The sequence below is a fragment of the Vanellus vanellus genome (genome assembly GCF_965231255.1).
Source record: "Vanellus vanellus genome assembly, chromosome: 29".
NCBI lineage: Eukaryota > Metazoa > Chordata > Aves > Charadriiformes > Charadriidae > Vanellus > Vanellus vanellus.
This window is the reverse complement of record NC_138934.1, coordinates 987,009-1,004,388: the sequence shown is the minus strand read 5'-3', so window position 1 is coordinate 1,004,388 and position 17,380 is coordinate 987,009. Positions and strand designations below refer to the sequence as shown.

Genomic DNA, 17,380 nt, shown 5'->3' with positions numbered 1-17,380 from the left:
TGGATTTTGAGCAGTCCCCAGGAGGGAGTCCCTGGTGGTGATGCCAAAAGATCTGGGCATTTGAAGAGCTGGGATCTCTGCAACCTCTTCTGAGTGCAAACGCTTCATTTTCTGTAGGTTTTAAGGAATGAAAACAGAAATGAGGGCTTTTTAATCTCCCAAAACCTGGAAAGTTGTGGTCTGTCCTAAGCACTTCCCCCTGCATCTGGTCTTTCAGCTACAAAGTGCCACATCAGCTTCAGACCAAGGCAGGTGATGCAAGGTTGACCTACACAAGATTTGTAGGTCAATACAAGCCATGGATGGGCCCCTGAGACTCTCCAAGAGCCTGCTGGGAGCTCTGCTGACTACAGCAGCAGTTGAGATGCTTTGTTCTCACGTTGCTCCATGCCTGCCCCAGCAATGCCAAGTGTCTGATAGCTGCAGCTCCCCACAAGTGCCACTGTCTCCCAATGTAGCCTTCCTGTCTTTCCCATTAAAGCCCATCCTGAAAGAGGAGTTAGGAGCAGTCTTGTTCTTCAGGATATATCTCCAATGTGCTCTAACGCCTTGTATCCAAATTCACTCCTGTCTGGGAAGGAGGAGGGTAGACATGATGCAACGATGTTTCAGCTTGGTTTGGAGGTCACCCCTCAACAGCACTCTTGGGGTTTGCTTTCGGTGCGTCTGCTGGATACATCCAGATGCAATACATTAGATCGGGTACGTGTCTATACACATCACATATTGTTATTACACATAACATCCAGAGGGACCTGGACAGGCTGGAGAGGCGGGCCTGTGAGAACCTCATGAAGTTCAACAAGGCCAAGTGCAAGGTCCTGCATCTGGGTCAAGGCAATCCCAAGCACAAATACAGGATGGGCACAGAATGGATTGAGAGCAGCCTTGAGGAGAAGGACTTGGATGTGGTGGTGGATGAGAAGCTCAACATGACCCAGCAATGTGCGCTGGCAGCCCACAAAGCCAACCGCATCCTGGGCTGCATCAAAAGAAGCGTGGCCAGCAGGGTGAGGGAGGTGATTCTGCCCCTCTGCTCTGCTTTGGTGAGACCCCACCTGGAGTACTGCAACTAGCTTTAGAGTCCTCAGCACAAGGACATGGTCCTGTTGGAGCGGGTCCAGAGGAGGCCATAAAGATGATCCCAGCGCTGGAGAACCTCTCCTACGAAGACAGGCTGAGAGTTGTGTTTGTTCAGCCTAGAGAAGACTCTGGGGAGACCTTATAGCAGCCTTCCAGTGTCTGAAGGGGACCTACAAGAAAGCTGGAGGGGGACTTTTTAGGAGGGCATGTAGTGATCAGATGAGGGGTAATGGCTTCAAACTGGAAGAGGGGAGATTTAGATTAGATATCAGAAAGAAACTTTTCGCTGTGAGAGTGGTGAGGCACTGGAACAAAATGCCCAGGGAAGTTGTGGAAGTTGTGCTGTCCCATCCCTGGAGGTGTTCAAGGCCAGGTTGGATAAGGCTTTGAGCAACCTGGTCTAGTGGGAGGTGTCTCTGCCCATGGCAGGGGGGCTGGAACTAGATGATCTTTAACATCCTTTCCAACCTAAACTGTTCTATGATTCCATGATTTCCGGATAACTCAGTAAACCATTCTGCCAGACACTGGCCCTGGGTTTTTGCAATGCATCTCCCTCACACACACCCCTCACTGTGATGCTGGCGGCTGGAGATGGGAGGGTTTGCCTGTTCAGGAGAAGCTAAATCCTGCAGATCTTGAGACCCCGAGGGATTTCTCCTTCTTGATGCCCTAGAGGTGAGACTGGTGGACTCAGACCAGCAGGTTTCTCCCATCCTGTTCCCACAGATGCAGCCAATGATTTTTCTACTGCAGGTCCAGCTGCACTGCTTTATAGCTGGTAACAGGGGGCTGTTGCAAGGTTGCACTCCCCTGTAAGATCCATGAGACCTTCCTGTAAATCATCTGGGGTCTTGCCTGTCCCTTGCACGATGCCCCCTTTGCTGTTCAGCAAGCAGTATCTCTGAACCACCCCATCCAGCTTTACTCGCCCAGCTCTCCCCAACCACTGGGAACCTTGAGTGAGGCCTAGAGCCATATATTTGTGTGGACAGCAGATCAACTCGTGCTTTAATGTGTTCATGAGCTGCCTGATGCAAATGTTCCCCCTGCATTTTTCATGGAGCATTATTTCCTTTGGAGGAAGCCCCACAGCATGAACACTGGTGCTGTGATGAGGCAGAGTTTCCTCGCCTGGAAAGCAGGGTGGCTCAGCAGAAATTCAGCAACAGGCTGCAGGACCCTACCTGTGAGGCAGTTCCTCTGGGATGGGGGGGGGGGGGTTGCACCCCCAGCTACAGGGAGCAAAACTGTCCAGTCCAGTACCTCCATGCCGGAGTTGAGCATCCCCAGGCTGCAATTCAGAGGGAGCAGCTACAAAGGTGTTGCCAAAGCTGGGCATTTGGCGTGCCTCCCATCTGCCCATGTGCCCTCTCCTCACTGGAGACATCCCACCACCATGGAGGGGTGGGGGGCTGGACCCTCTTTGCTCAGAGGCTGCCTGCCACTGAGGAGGAGAAAAAGCAGGATTTGGGGCTCAAGCAGCAGGTTCATGGGAAAACACATTTTAAAAAAAAAAAGGGCAAAACAACAGAGAATTTTATTAAGCTTCAGCAGAGAGGGACCTGGGAGTTCTGGTGGACAAGTTGACCATGAGGCAGCAATGTGGCCCTGTGGCAAACAGGGCCAATGGTCTCCTGGGGTGCATTAGAAAGACCATGGCCAGCAGGTCGAGGGAGGTCATCCTCCCCCTCTACTCTGCCCTGGGGAGGCCACACCTGGAGCACTGTGTTCAGTTCTGGGCTCCCCAGTTCATGACAGACTGGAGAGAGTCCAGTGGAGGGCTACAAAGATGATTAAGGGAATGGAGCACCTCTCTGATGAAGAAAGGCTGAGAGACCTGGGTCTGTTTAACCTGGAGAAAAGAAGACTGAGAGGGGACCTAATCAATCTTTATAAATATCTAAAGGACAGGTCACAAAAAGATGAGGCCAGACTCTTTTCAGTGGTGCCTGGCAATAGGACCAGGGGCAATGGGCACAAGCTGGAACACGGGAAGTTCCATCTTAACATGATGAAAAACTTCTTGACTTTGAGGGTGACAGAGCACTGGCACAGGCTGCCCAGAGAGGTTGTGGAATCTTCTTCTCTGGAGATATTCAAAACCCAGCTGGATGCCATCCTGTGTAATCTGCTCTGGGTGAACCTGCTTTGCCAGGTAGGTTGGACGAGATGGCCTCCGAAGGTCCCTTCCAAACCTAACCATTCTGTGATCCTGTGATCTCAGCTAATTTTCCCCCTCTCCTCCCACTTTGCACCAGGGTTGGTGGCGCAGGAGATGGATCCTCTGCCAATGGCAGAACACAGCATCCCCCGGCCTGTTGGGGGGCCCCCATGGAGGGGTGGCCATGAGCTCCCCATGCAGAGTCTGGAGGGGCCCCAGAACGAGGCTCCAGAAGCCCCATGTCCCGAAACAGAGGTGCAGACTGCTCAGAGGAGTGCAGGAGAATCCCAGGACAGTGCTCCCCAGCAGGCAGGAGAGCCCTGCCTGCACGTGGTGAGGCACCAAGGTTAGGTGCCAAAGTTTGTGGGACCCTGCTGCTCTCCTCCCAGCTGTTAGCAGCCCTGGTGGGAAAACCAGCAGGGACCAGATGGCTGCCTGAGCCTGGGCAGGTGTTTGTCCAGCCTCCAGACCTTGAGCTCACCCCACAAACTCTCCTTCGGAGTCTGTCCAGTCCCTCCTGCACTGGAGATGGAGAAGATTTGCAGCCATTGAAGCTAATTTTTCCATGTGTGTCCCCTCCTGCACACCCAGAGCCATCCCAATTTGCTCTCTTCCTGTGTCCCTTTAGCCTTTTGTGCTCTCAGCTAATCCACATCCAGCCTTTAAGGGTGCAAATCACCCTCCCCATTGTATTGCTCAGAAAGAGCCAGATCCCAGATTCCCCCAGTTTTAACTCAAATCCTGACATCCACCTGGCAGTTCCTCCCAGCCCCATCACATCCCAGATCATCTGCATGCCTTGAGGGCTTACACATGTTTCCCCAGCTCCTTAACCCCCCCAGGAGGCTGTTTAGCATCTCTCTCTAATTACAGCAGTTAACTAACCCCCAGGGAGGCAGTTCAGTATCTTCTCTAATGTGTCAACCTCCTCGTCCCTAAGGTGCAGGAAGGAGGTCAAGGTCAGATGTGTTTCGGGGTTCCTCTGCTGAGCAGTTTCACAACTCACCTCTGCCAAGGTCTTGCATCGGCCTTAACAGCTTTAATTTCTAATTAATTGCTCTCCTCCTGTTTCTCTCTGTCACCCCGTGGGCTCCTTTTGCCCTGGGTTTCCCTTGTGCATCTCAGAGCTGTGCAACAGTTGCTCAGGCGGACAGTTGTCACCACCGTTGAGTGACATGGATTTGCAAGGTGCCGGGCATCGAGCTGCAGGGCTGGGGTCTCCAGGTGGCATCGCTTCTCCTTCCTGTGCTTGCAGCCCATTTCTAGCCTCACAAGCCTCAGCCATTGGACAGGGAGTCCAGACCCCAGGAGCGCCTGCCACGATACCAGCAGCAGGATGGAGGGGAGGTGCTGGTTACCGGCACGGGGCCAGAGCGTTAGCAGGGAGCATGGGAACCTCATCTCCCCCACCAGCAGCATCCCAACCCTCAGTGCCCCCCAGGCTCTCCCCCGTGCCATTGGTAAGACAGGACTGGGAGCTGCTTGGTGTTGGCTCCCTGGTACCGGGGGCCATCACCCATGGCAGGGACAAGTATTTCTGCACCTCGATGGCCGGGCTCCGGCGGTCAGGGTCCAGGGTCAGCAAGCGCCGGAGCATCTCCAGCGCCCCGGAGTCAAATACTTGCCAGGACGCTGGCACCCCCCGCCCCGCCACACCACCCTGCCAGGCGCTGAAATCCTCATACTGGGGGTCAGAGCTGGCGGCCACAGCCCAGGGGAAGCAGCCGGTGCAGAGGCAGAAGAGCAGGATGGCGAAGGCCCAGACGTCCAGGCTGGAGTCCAGCTCCAACGTGTCGGAGCCCTGGAGCAGGCAGAGCTCCGGCGGGGTGTAGGGCAGGGTGCCGGACATGGCACCCACTGCCGAGCCCTGCACGCGGGTGAGCCCAAAGTCTCCAAGCTTCACCTGCCGGCACTCGCGGTCAAAGAGAAGCACGTTGTCCAGCTTGACGTCCCGGTGCACCAGTGCACGGCTGTGCATGAAGTCCAGCGCCTCAGCCAGCTGGGATGCACAACGTTTCACCAGCTCCTCCGCCAGACCCTCCTGCAGGGAAGGTGGTACCCTCACCTGCTGCATTGCCCCCTCCCCAAAGAGGGGCTGCAGCACCCAGACCCCCGCCCAGCACCACCAACCTGCGTTTTGCCCCACAGCAGCCTGTAGCCATGTGCAGCACTGCAAAGGCTCTCCCCAAGCACAGCACGAGCATGCACCCCACTGCAAAGGGTCTCCTCCAGTGCACGGAGACCCACTGCAAAGGGTCTCCCCACAAAAAAGCATGACCATGCAACCCACTGCAAAGGGTCTCCCCACGCACACAGTGTCACTGCAACCCACCGCAAAGGGTCTCCTCCCGTGCCACTGCACCCACTGCAAATCTGCCCTGGCACCTTCTCCTCCATCCTCCAACCCCTCCTGGCTCCCACCCTCCCCCCTCCCACAGACCCCCATAGCAGCACGCACCCCTGGGTTGAGGAGGGCACACAGATCCCCAGCAGGAGCAAGCTCCTGCCCGAAGGCGAAGTGTGTGGCGCTCTCGAAGGCGATGGGCAGGGCACGCAGGCAGGCGGTGTGGCTGGAGAGGCACAGGGCGATGCAATACTCCCGCAGGAATGCCCGCCGCTCCGTCTGCTCCTTCAGCATCAGCTTGAGGACCACCGGTGAGCCTGGGAAAAGGGGGGAGAGACAAAGCGGGGTCAGCACCAGCTGGGGCACCGCCGGGGCAGAGACAGGGTGGTTTTGGCAGAGCTGAGGTTTGGCTCGGAGGCATGGTGGTAGGGCTGAGCACATCTGGGGAGCAGGTTCCCCTAGCCAGCAGCAGGGTCGCCCTCCCCACCGTCTCCCCAGCACCCCTCACCACCATCCCGGGGCTCCGTCAGCACCACGCGGCCGTAGGTCCCGCTGCCCAGCTCCTCCAGCACGGCGTAGTGCTCCTCCAGCTCCCGCTGCGGCACCTCCCGGCCTGTCTGCGCCATCAGCCGCTCCAGGAACTCCTCATTGTCCTCCCCGTCCTCGTCTGACTCCTCCATGGGCCCTGGGAAGAGCCAAAACCCCCGCGTTGCTGCACAGCCCCATCAGCCCCGGCCCTTTGCATGGCGAGACGGTGGCAGCACCGGCCTCATGGCCCCAGGGCACCTGGCTGAGACAGCCCAGTGCAGCCCAGTCCACCCTGGTCCAGTCCAGTTTAGCCTAGCTCAGCCTAGTGGAGCCCAGACCAACCTGCTCTGAAGAGTCCCGGTCTAGTCCAGTTCAATTCAGTCCAGTCCAACACAGCTAAACCCAATCCAGTCTATCTCTGCCCAGTCTAGTGAAGCCCAGAGAAGCCTGGTCCAATTTTCTCCAGCCCAGCCCAACCCACTCTAGTGGGTTCAGTCCAGTCCAGCCCAATCCAGCACAGTCAAGCCCAATATGGCCCAGCTTAACCCAGTAGAGCCCAGTCCCACCCCAGGGGCTCTTCCCACGGTCTCCCTGGGTGGAATCAAGCCCTGCCTGGGATCAAGCTCTGCCCCTCTGCCCCAGGTGCTGTGTAGACATGGGGGTCCTGGCTGATGGGAAGGTGCACCCCCACGCCAAGAGGTGATGGGAACCCCAAAATGCCACTGTCCAATGGGGTTGAGAACCCCTGATGGGAGCCGGTGGGGTCCGGGACACTATCTCCATTAAGGCCCCATGTCCCCATGTATGAGGGAGGGTCAGCCTCACATCACACCCCGGAGGAGAGGCAGTGAGCCCTATAACATCCCAGAGAAGGGACGGGAAGCTCCACATCACACCCCACATCACCCCACCGCAGTAGTCAGGGCTCCCTCTGTCTACCCTACATCCCCCCCATTGCAAGAAGTCAGGGATCCCCATATCTTCCCATTGCAGGGAGTCAGGGATGACTCCCTGCTCTTCCATCCCCAGCCCTGAAGCAGGACCCCAGACCTTTCTCCCATCCCACCACCTGCAGCCACCTGCGCCAGCACAGCCGCAGCGAGGTCACCGCCACCACCAGCACCTCCAGGTGTGGGGGACTGGGACAACCAGCCTGGACCCCCACACATGCACACCCGCTGCCATGGGGCTGAGCCAAGAGGACCATGCAAGCAAGCCAGAAGCAGAAGGCAGGGTCGAGTATCCCTCGGGGTTGCATGGGGACAGCCGAGCAGCCCAGGAGCAGTGCGTGCCTCACCTGCGTCCCCCACCGTGTGTCCCAGCAGGGTCGGGTGCTCCCAGGGCACGGCTGGGTGCCCCCAGCCCCACGGCCGCCCTCGGCACCAGGAGCTGTGACTCAGACTTTCCTGCCCGTTCCCATGCCACCGGCCCGCGCTAATCTCTGCCGCTCGCACGCAGGGAACATGTGTCAGCCCCAACGCGTGCCGAGGGCCAAAGATAGGCAGGAGGCAGGACAGACAGGGCATTGCATGGGGGGGACAGACGGACAGGATGGAGCTGGGGATGGGGGGCAGACAGACAGGGCAGAGCTGGGGATGGGGAACAGACAGGGCATTGCATGGGGGGACAGACAGACAGGGTGGAGCTGGGGATGGGGGAACAGATGGACAGGATGGAGCTGGGGATGAGGGGCAGACAGACAGGGCAGAGCTGAGGATGGGGGTACAGACAGGGCATTGCATGGGGGGACAGACGGACAGGGGCTGAGCTGTGTCGTGCCCGGTGGGCTCGGTGCACCCAGTGCAGGGTGGTGAAGTGGGGCGCAGGCCTCTTGGCTGTCCCTCAGCATGCTGCTCTGCACTGTCTGTCTGTCCGTCCCTGTGCTGCTTGTCCACTCAGAGACGGGGCCTGTCCCCAGCACCACGCTCTGTCCATCCATTCCTGCAAGCTGTCCTCCACACTGTCTGTCTATCCATCCATCCATCTGTCTGTCCGTCCGTCCGTTCATCCATCCATCCATCCACTGCACACAGTGCCTGGTCCGTCTGTCCCCACATGCCTTGCTGCTTATCTTTGCTGTCCCTGCCTGCGCTGTCTGTCCATCCCCACATGCTGTGCATCATTCTCTCTGTCTGTCCACGACCATACTCCTCTGTGACAGCTGCCCCATGCCACTTGTGTTTGTCCCCCTGAGCAATGCTCCATCCTGGCCATCTGTCCTTCCTCGCAGTGCTGCCTCTCCATCAGACCAATCTGCTCTGCTCCACCAAGCCATGCTCCTTGACGTCTGTCTGTCCCCAAGTGCAAATCCCCACCTGTCCCCCCATGCCCAACCCATCCTCTCTGTCTGTCCCCCGTGCAATGCCATCACAATGTCATCCCACAACGCAACCCTAACCATGTCATGTCACAGCCCAGCAATGCCATGACACAGCTTGATCATGCCACAACAGCTTGACCATGCCACGACACAGCCCAGTCAGGCCAAGACACAGCCAGCAATGCCATGACACAGTCCAGCCATGTCACGACATAGCCTGGTCATGCCACAACACAGCCCAGCAATGACATGACTGAACTCAGCCATGCCATGACACAGCCCAGCAATGCCATGACACAGCTCAGCAATGCCACAACACAGCCCAGAAATGCCATGACACAGCTCAGCCATGCCACAACGCAGCCTGGTCATGCCATGACACAGCTCAGCAATGCCATGACACAGCCCAGTCTTGCCATGGCACAGCCCAGCAATGCCACGACACAGCCTGGTCATACCCCAACACAGCCCATCAATGCCATGACACAGCTCAGTCATACCACAACCACACGCCACCTGCCCCTCCATTGCCAGCCCCACCACCACCACCACATCCCAGCACAGCCCCAGCCTGGCCACAACCCCTCATGCCACTCCGGTGGCGTCCCAGCAGGATGCAGCAAGTCACAGGCATCCCTCCACCTGCCTCAGTTTCCCCCCCTCCGGTGTCACCTCCCTGAGAGAAGGGGGAGGGGGGGACACACGACCTGTTTTGTCCTGTGTCCCCCAGCCATGCAGCATCTCACAGCTCCAACTTCACCCACCTACGTGCCAGCCAGCTCCCACAAGGGTGTGGGGCAGGGACCAGGAGCAAGCAGTGGGTGCCAGACCTCCAGATGTGGGGCAGGATGATTTGGGGACAGGGCAGGGACACCAGTCCCGGTTGCTGGTCCGCAGCGATCCCCAGGACCGAGGCATCATTCCATGGGGCTGGCACCAACCCCAGAAGACGTCGTCCCCACACCAAGCCCCCTGCACCGCTGTCCCCAGCGTCCTCAGCCCCGGCCACAATACCCCTGCCCTGTGTCCCCACCGTGTCTTCCCCCCTCCTCAGCTCTGACTCACATCTGGGCTCCCCCCCAGCAGGGTGCGTTCCTGGGGGGGTCTATTTTGGGATGGGGCTGGCAGAGCCCGGCTGGCGGCACACGCACCCGGTGTCCTGCCAAGGAAGTACCAGCCGTGCCGAAATGCAGCAGTCGGCCATAGGGGTATTGGAGGGTGGAGTGGGGGGGAGCGGTGCACACAGACGGGCGTGCCGGGGGGGTGTCCCCAGGTTGGAGGGGGGGGAGCACAGCACATGGGGGTTAGGGCACCCTGCTCGTGCCTTTGTCTGCACCCCAGGGCTGTGCCCGCCCCAGCATCCTCCCTCTCTCCCAGTTCCCAGGCTGAATCCCTCCCTCTCTCCCAGTTTTTAGGGCCATACTCTTCCCTCCCCCCACTTCCCACAACCATCTCCCTACCTCTCCCCATCACCCAGGACTATTTCCCTCCTTCTCCCCATTTCCCATGGTCATCTCTCTCCCTCTCCCCAGTTCCCACAGTCATAGCTCTCCCTCTCCCCACTTCCCGCAACAATATTCGTCCCTCTCTCCAGTTCCCATGACCATCTGCCTCCCTCTCCCCAGTTCCCACAACCCTCTCTCTCTCCCAACTTCCCACAATAATACCTGTCCCTCTCCCCAGTTCCCACCGCCATCTCCTCCCTCTCCTCAGTTTCCAAAACCATACCCCTCCCTTTCCCCACTTCCTACGACCATCACCTCTCCCTCTCCCCAGCTCCTACAACCCTCTCTCTCCCTCTTCCCATTTCCCACAATTATATTCATCCCTTTCCCCAGTTCCCACAACTCTCTCCCTCTCCCCATTTCCCACAATTATATTCATCCCTTTCCCCAGTTCCCACCATCTCTCTCCCAACTTCCCATAATAATAGCTGTCCCTCTCCCCAGCTCCCACCACCATCACCTCTCCGTCTCCCCAGCTCCTACAACCATCTCCATCCCTCTCCCCACTTCCCACAATAAATATTCATCCCTCTCCCCGTTTCCCACAACCATCTCTCTCTCCCCACTTCTCACAATAATACTGCTTCCTCCCCCCATGTCCCATGGCCATCTCCCTCTCCCTGTTCCCATGACCATCTCCCTCCTCCCTCTATTTCCCACGGCCACCTCCCTGTCCCCAGCTCCCAGGGCCGTTTCCCTCCCTCTCCCTCCCCACCTGCTCTTTCCCCCCATCCCATCTGCTCGCCGGGCCCTGACCCCGACCCTGCTGGAAGGTAATTAATATTTGACAGCACATTAGCAGGACCCGCTTGGCGGGCAGCCGACGGGGGAAATGTTGTACCCCCCGGTAAAACCCCCCCGGGGAGCGGGGGCTGCTCCCAGGGCGGATGTCAACCTAGCACCCACCATGGGGCAGAAATCGGGGAGCTGTGACCCCCCTGCCCCACTGGAGACCATCCCCAGGATCCGGCCATCCAGCCCCACTGGCACGTCTGTGGCCTTGGTGGCATGCGGAGGATGCAGGCGCCTGTCCCTGTCCGTGCCCCCCCATGGGGGGAGGCGGGGGGGTGGACGGCCTTTGCTGGCTGGAGTCCCGGGAGCGTGGGAGGGAGCGTGGTGGCAGAGCCGCGGGGGCGGAGGGACGGACAGCTGCGGGGGCACCGAAATAGCCGGCGGGCAGCCGGGCCAGGTGGCACCAGCTTGTCCCTGTCCTCATCCCCCAGGGCTGGGACGGGGGGGCGAGGGGGGAAGGAGAGGGACCTAGCCCAGTGCTGAGCCCCACAAGCCACCACCCCACTGCCCCTTGTCATCACTGCCCCTGACCGTGACCCCGGTTTCCCCTTCTGTCATTGCAAGGGTGGGATGTACCCCCTTGGTGTCCCATTGCCCCCCTCCCTTGTCCATTTCACCCCTGGCCCCACTGCACCCACACCCACTGCACCCAGAGGTCCCCTTGCCCCACGGTCTGCCCCTCTGCAGCCCACAGCCCCACTGCACCCCCACCATGGCCCCTGTTGCCCCACTCCCTGCCGCTCTGCACCCACAGGTGTCATTTCTACACACCCTGTCCCTCTGCAGCCCATGGCCCCACTGCACCCACATCCTCTGTAGCCCACGGCCCCCAGTGCCCCACACCCTGCCTCCCTGGCCCCTATTACCCCACTCCCTACCCCTCTGCACTCTTGGTCCCCATTGCCCCTGCCCTTCTGCGGCCCCTGTCCCCACTGCACCCACACCCTCTGCACCCATAGGTCCCATTGCCCACACCCTGCTCTTCCACAAGCACTGGCCCCCAGTGCCCCACATGCTGACCCTCTGCCCCCCCAACTCCATTTCACCACTCTCTGCCCCTCTGCCCCCCTAAGTCCCACTGCCCCACATCCAGACCCTCTTTCCCCCCAAAACCCATTGCCCCACCTGCCCTGGACCCCCCTTGCCTCCCAGCAGTACCCAGCCTGGCCCCTGCCCCACATGCCATGGGGCAGAGCTGTGGGTATGTCCCCTCCCCTGGCAGGCAGGGTGCTGGGAGCGGGACAGGTGGCTGCGGGATTAGCTCTAACGAGCTGTTTCATAACGGGGTCGAGAGGCCACGGGGGGAGCGTGGGCAGGGGGCCAGGCTTGGCTCAGCCCCACACCTGGGACAGCAGGGCCCCTGTGCTCACCCCACTACAGCCCCACAGCAGGGCTATGGCTGTGCACAGGCACCCTGTGGTGCCCCGTGGGGCTGGGTACCCACATCCTCGGGCACAGGCACCCCGTGGTGCCCCGTGGGGCTGGGTGCCCACATCCCTGGGCACAGGCACCCCGTGGTGCCCCATGGGGCTGGCACAGGCATGGTGCAAGCAGATGCTCAGTTCTCTACATTTAATGACTAGGCAGGTGAACGAGGGGCTGGGGCAGGAGTCCCCGTTGCCACCCCTGGCCTCCTGTGGGGTGTTGCACGTGGGGTCCCCCATGGGGCCAAGGGCTGCCCAGGGAAGGATACAAGAAGGTTCCTCCGCAGGGGCACATGGTGGCTGCTGAGATCGGGGGCCGTCCAGGGACAGAGCTGCAGCACTCAGTCATCCTGCGAGGACAAAAGGATGAGCATGGCTTGATCCTGCCCTGCCAGGCCATCCTGGCTGTCCCATGATGGCAGTGGGGGACCCAGACCTGGCAGACCACACCGACGTCCTCCTGGTGGGTGCAGTCGTGGCGTCCCCAGGCACGGTGAGCACAATCACGCAGGGTCTTCTCCTGACCCCGGCAGCGGACATCGTCCAGCCAGATGCGCCCAGCACCGGGGCCAAAGTGGGGCCGGTCCCGGGGGATGTCACCAACTGTCCCCGCTGCCCCGCAGCCCAACTCCCAGCAAACCACTGCTGCGTTGGTCCCGCTCCAGCCGTCATCGCAGACCGTGCCCCACTGCCCAGCATGGTTCACCTCCAACCGCCCGGCGCAGCGTCCGGGGCCACCCACCAACCGCAGCTGGAAAGGGTCTGTGGGGACACCGGGGTGACACCAGCCCTGAGGGACCTCCCACCTGGGGTAGCATTACCCCACCACGCTCCACGCTCACCCTCGCACTCAACGGCAGCCACTCGATCCGTGGAGCAGGACGACGGGTGCCCCGGCTGGAGGGTGCAATGCTCCAGGGCCAACTCCTGCCCCGTGCACTGCACCTGCTGCAGCACTGCCGGGGAAGTGCTGGCTGCCGTGGGGCCACAGGGTGCTGGGATGAGGAGCGGGCGACCGCAGCCCAGCTGGCGGCACAGCACCCGGGCAGCCGCCAGGTCCCAGCCCTCGGCGCAGACGGAGCCCCAGGTGCCAGCGAAGAGGAGCTCTAGGCGCCCAGCACAGCGTGAACGGCCACCCCACAGCCGGGCTGGCACCGCTGCAAGGGGGAAGGTGTACGGCACCAGTATGACCGGTATAGCCCCAGTCTGCCCAATACAAGCCCAGTTTTCCCAATCCATCCCCAGCCTGCCCAGCGTGGCTTCAGTATGTCCAGCACAGCTCCAGTCTGCCCCACACAGTCCCAGTCTACGTAAAGCATCCCCAGTCTACCTAGCACAGCCCCGGTCTGCCAAGCACAAGCCCAGTTTGCCCAACCCATCCCTAGTCTGCCCAGCATGGCCCCAGTCTACCCAGTACAGCCCCAGTCTGCCCAGCACAACCTCGGTCTTCCCAGGATAGCCCCAGTCCACCCAGTACAAGCTCTCCTACATGTGATCCATGCCCCAGTGCCTGCTACTGATCCCATGGCCCCCGAGTGTCACCAGGAGGACACACAGGGGACACCAGGACACAGCAAAGGGACACCGGGGGGACACCGGGGGGACATCCAGGGGACCCCCAACATACCGGATTCAGCCACAATGCCACAGCACAGAACTGGGGGGAGAGAGGGAACAGCTGGGAGTCAGGACCCAGCCCTCGCCCCACAGACATCCCCCATGCCCCACTGACCCCCAACACATACCCCACGGACACCCCCGCACCCCATTGACCCCCCCAACACACAACCCATGGACATTGCATACCCTGCACACCCCAGTAAAATCCCCAACACACACCCCAAGTGCAGCCCCAGCTCTGCCCCCGCCACGTTCACCCCCAGATCTGTGCCCCCCAAATGCACACCCAGATCTTGTGGTCCCCCCAAGCCCCTGCCCCACACCCCACACCCCACACCTCCCCCCCCAGATCTGTGCCCCCCAAATGCACACCCAGATCTTGTGGTCCCCCCAAGCCCCTGCCCCACACCCCACACCCCACACCCCACACCTCCCCCCCATGACCCCCAGTCCCTCACCCAGGCACAGCCCAAGGCCAACCAGTGCCCCCATGCCGCAGCTGCCAGGGACCCCCCCCCTCCCAGGCTCCCTCCCCTTTTAAAGCTCCCTCCCAGGGCCGACCGTGGGGGGCAGTGGGGGGAGGGGGGGGAGCAAGGGGGGAGGAAGCGAAAGCACTGTGGGGAAGTGCTGAAGGAGCCAGCCTGGCGCCATGGGGCCAGCAGAGATGGGGGAATGGGATAGGGAGCAGTATCATGCCCCCCCCCCTTCCCCCAAGAAGGGGATATGCTCACTGCTCCCCCCAGGTCATCCCCCTTACACAAGGGTGGGCCCGAGGTGGGGCTTATCCCCCCAGCCAAAATCATAGAATCACAGAATGGTTTAGGTTGGAAAGGACCTTGAAGATCATCGAGTTCCAACCCCCGTGCCATAGGCAGGGACACTTCCCACTAGACCAAGTTGCCCAAGGCCACGTCCAGCCTGGCCTTGAACACCTCCAGGGATGGGGCCAAAATGATCTTCCCCATCCCACCACCCCACAACTTCAAGATGTTCCAGGATTTGGGGGGGGGGAGGGGGGTCCAGCCCGACTTTATTTTGTCTGGGGGTCATGGCAGCCCCCCCTCCCGAATCACCCAATTGGGGGTGGGGCTGTCATGACCCCATCATGGCTGAGAGCCGGTGGCACGGGGGGGCCCCAAAACTCCTCCCAGGAGGTGCTGGAGGGTCAGGGTCAGCGCCCGCAGGTCCCCCCGCAGCCCCTGCACCTCCTGCAGCAGGGCCTGCAGTTGGGCAGCCGGACAGGGGGGGCAGCTGCTGGATCCTCCTCCCCACTGCCCCCCAGCTCCGGGATGGGCCAGCGGCGGCACTGCTGGTGGAGCCGGACCTGTGGGGTGAGATGTAGAGACCCTCCTAAAGCACAGCCATTAGAGATGCCCCACCCTGCTTTTGTGTTCACCCCCCCCCCCCCCCAAAAAAAAAGAAAACAGAATTTGAGGTGCAGGGGGGCCCTGCATCCCCCCCGCTACCCTGCCAGCACCCACCCCCACACTGCCCCAGAGCCCAGGTGTCCCAATGGGTATCACTCCAGGGGGTGGCAGGACACCCCCCTGCTGCTGTGCCCCCCCCCCCCCAAGTCTTACCTGCACAGGAGGGGCCTGGGAGCATGGGGTCTGTTGCACTGTGGGCTGGATGAGTGCTGAGGGGCCCCAGGGGAAGCTGAGAGGGTGCTGGGGGTGTCTGGCTACTGAGGGTCTCTACGGGGTGCTGGGAAGGTGCTGGGGGTATCTGGGTGCTGAGGGGCTCCATGGGGTGCTCCTGGGGTGCTGGGGGTTCCTGGGTGCTGAGGGTCTCTGTGGGGAGCTGGGAGGGTGATGGGGGGGTCTGGGTGCTGAGGGTCTCCATAGGGTGCTGGGAGTGTGCTGGGGGTGTCTGGGTGCTGAGGGTCTCTGTGGGGAGCTGGGACGGTGCTGGGGTGGTCTGGGTGCTGAAGGTCTCCATAGGGTGCTGAGAGGATGCTGGGGGGGTCTGGGTGCTGAGGGGCTCCATGGGGTGCTCCTGGGGTGCTGGGGGTTCCTGGGTGATGAGGGTTTCTGTGAGGAGCTGGGATGGTGCAGGGGTGGTCCAGGTGCTGAAGGTCTCCATAGGGTGCTGAGAGGATGATGGGGGGGTCTGGGTGCTGAGGGGCTCCATGGGGTGCTCCTGGGGTGCTGGGGGTTCCTGGGTGATGAGGGTTTCTGTGAGGAGCTGGGACGGTGCAGGGGTGGTCTGGGTGCTGAAGGTCTCCATAGGGTGCTGAGAGGATGATGGGGGGGTCTGGGTGCTGAGGGGCTCCATGGGGTGCTCCTGGGGTGCTGGGGGTTCCTGGGTGCTGAGGGTCTCTGTGGGGAGCTGGGAGGGTGATGGGGGGGCCTGGGTGCTGAAGGTCTCCAAAGGGTGCTGGGAGGATGCTGGGGGCGTCTGGGTACTGAGGGGCTCCATAGGGTACTGGAAGGGTGCTGGGGGCGTCTGGGTGCTGAGGGTCTCTGTGGAGAGCTGGGGAGCTGCTTGGGAGGTCTGGGTTCCAGGGGGTTCCATGGCGTGATGGGTGGATTCTGGGGAGGTCTGGGTGCTGAGGGTCTCCGTGGCTTGCTGCTTGGGTGCTGGAGGGGTCTGGGTGCTGGAGGTCTCCATAGGGTGCTGAGGGGGTGCTTGGGGTATCTGGGGGCTGGGAGTCTCCACGGAGTGCAGGGGATGTGTTGGGGGGCCATGGGTGCTGGAGGTCTCCATGGGGTGCTGGGTGGGTGCTGGAGGGGTCTGAGCACTAGAGGTGTCCTTAGGGGGCTGGATGGGCACTGGGGAGCTCTGGGTGCTGGAGGGCTCTGGGGCGCCCTGGGAGGGGATGCTGGAGCCTGGACCCAGTTGGACTGCAAGGGCAGGAGGGGCTGCTGGCATCAGGGTGGAGTTCTGTGATAATGGGGGTGAGGGGGGCTCTGTGGGGGGAGCAGAGACCCCAGCAGGGATTGGGTCTGGGTCCGCACCTGGGGAGGGAAGGGACACAGAGGTTTGTGAGGCCCCTGAACTGCCATCTCCAGGCCCCCTCGCCCTGGGTGCTGGGTGAAGAGCACCACATCCATCCATCCATCCATCCACCCACCCACTCATTCATCCATCCATCCATCCCATCCGTCCATCCACCCACCCACCCACCCATCCATCCACACATTCATCCATCCAGCCATTCATCCATCCACCCACCCATCCACTCATCCATCCACCCATCCTTCCATCCATCCACCCATCCACTCATCCATACACCCACCCATCCACTCATCTGTCCATCCATCCACCTACCCACCCATCCATCCAACCATCCATCCACCCACCCACCCACCCACCCATCCATCCATCCGCTTATCCAACCATCCATCCATCCACCCACCCATTCCTCTTTCCTTGCCATCCATGCTTCCATTCTCCAACACATCTTCCATTGCCATCCATCCATCAATCCACCTACCCTTTCTCTTAATTTTCTGTCCTTCCCTCTCTCCACCTTTCTGTCCATTCAATCATCCATTCCCCTCTTGGTCTATCCATGTGTAGTCTCTACTGTCTTTCCACCCACCCCAGCCCTCCAACTTTTCAGCCTTTTCCTGAAAATTTCTTCCAATAAATTTCTTG

General features: G+C 60.8%; 3 protein-coding genes across 3 annotated transcripts in view; all 3 read right to left on the bottom strand.

Annotated features, from left to right (window-relative positions):
* Positions 1 to 4,355: 4,355 nt before the first annotated feature.
* On the bottom strand, positions 4,356 to 7,658 carry LOC309682482 (putative serine/threonine-protein kinase SBK3). The gene is made up of 4 exons (XM_082496571.1): positions 7,417 to 7,658; positions 6,100 to 6,276; positions 5,706 to 5,908; positions 4,356 to 5,288 (listed from the first exon to the last, which is right to left on the bottom strand). Exons 1-4 carry the CDS (start codon positions 7,643 to 7,645, stop codon positions 4,602 to 4,604), a joined length of 1,296 nt encoding a protein of 431 aa, XP_082352697.1. The 5' UTR covers positions 7,646 to 7,658; the 3' UTR covers positions 4,356 to 4,601.
* Positions 7,659 to 12,446: 4,788 nt separating this feature from the next.
* On the bottom strand, positions 12,447 to 14,695 carry LOC309682479 (CD5 antigen-like). Its single transcript, XM_082496569.1, has 5 exons — positions 14,239 to 14,695; positions 13,788 to 13,817; positions 13,003 to 13,317; positions 12,597 to 12,922; positions 12,447 to 12,510 (listed from the first exon to the last, which is right to left on the bottom strand). Exons 1-5 carry the CDS (start codon positions 14,270 to 14,272, stop codon positions 12,502 to 12,504), a joined length of 714 nt encoding a protein of 237 aa, XP_082352695.1. The 5' UTR covers positions 14,273 to 14,695; the 3' UTR covers positions 12,447 to 12,501.
* A 35-nt stretch (positions 14,696 to 14,730) lies between these two features.
* LOC309682475 (uncharacterized protein) overlaps positions 14,731 to 17,380 on the bottom strand; it is a gene marked incomplete at its 5' end in the record, with an annotated part of 129,641 nt that continues 126,991 nt past the window's right edge. The window contains 2 exons of the mRNA XM_082496565.1: positions 14,731 to 15,104; positions 15,361 to 16,737. Of these exons, the coding sequence (XP_082352691.1) occupies positions 14,884 to 15,104; positions 15,361 to 16,737 (1,598 nt within the window). The 3' untranslated portion in view covers positions 14,731 to 14,883. The remainder of the gene's footprint in view (positions 15,105 to 15,360; positions 16,738 to 17,380) is intronic.

Coding starts and splice junctions, on each gene's coding strand:
- LOC309682482 (XM_082496571.1), bottom strand. CDS start 7,645: ATGCCCTGTCTGTCCTGCCTCCTGCCTATCTTTGGCCCTCGGCACGCG. Junction 6,277..7,416: donor ACACACGGTGGGGGACGCAG/GTGAGGCACGCA, acceptor GGCTCTTCCCAG/GGCCCATGGAGGAGTCAGAC. Junction 5,289..5,705: donor GTGCCCTCCTCAACCCAGGG/GTGCGTGCTGCT, acceptor CCTTCCCTGCAG/GAGGGTCTGGCGGAGGAGCT.
- LOC309682479 (XM_082496569.1), bottom strand. CDS start 14,272: ATGGGGGCACTGGTTGGCCTTGGGCTGTGCCTGG. Junction 13,818..14,238: donor TGGCCTTGGGCTGTGCCTGG/GTGAGGGACTGG, acceptor CTCTCCCCCCAG/TTCTGTGCTGTGGCATTGTG. Junction 13,318..13,787: donor TGGCATTGTGGCTGAATCCG/GTATGTTGGGGG, acceptor TCCCCCTTGCAG/CGGTGCCAGCCCGGCTGTGG.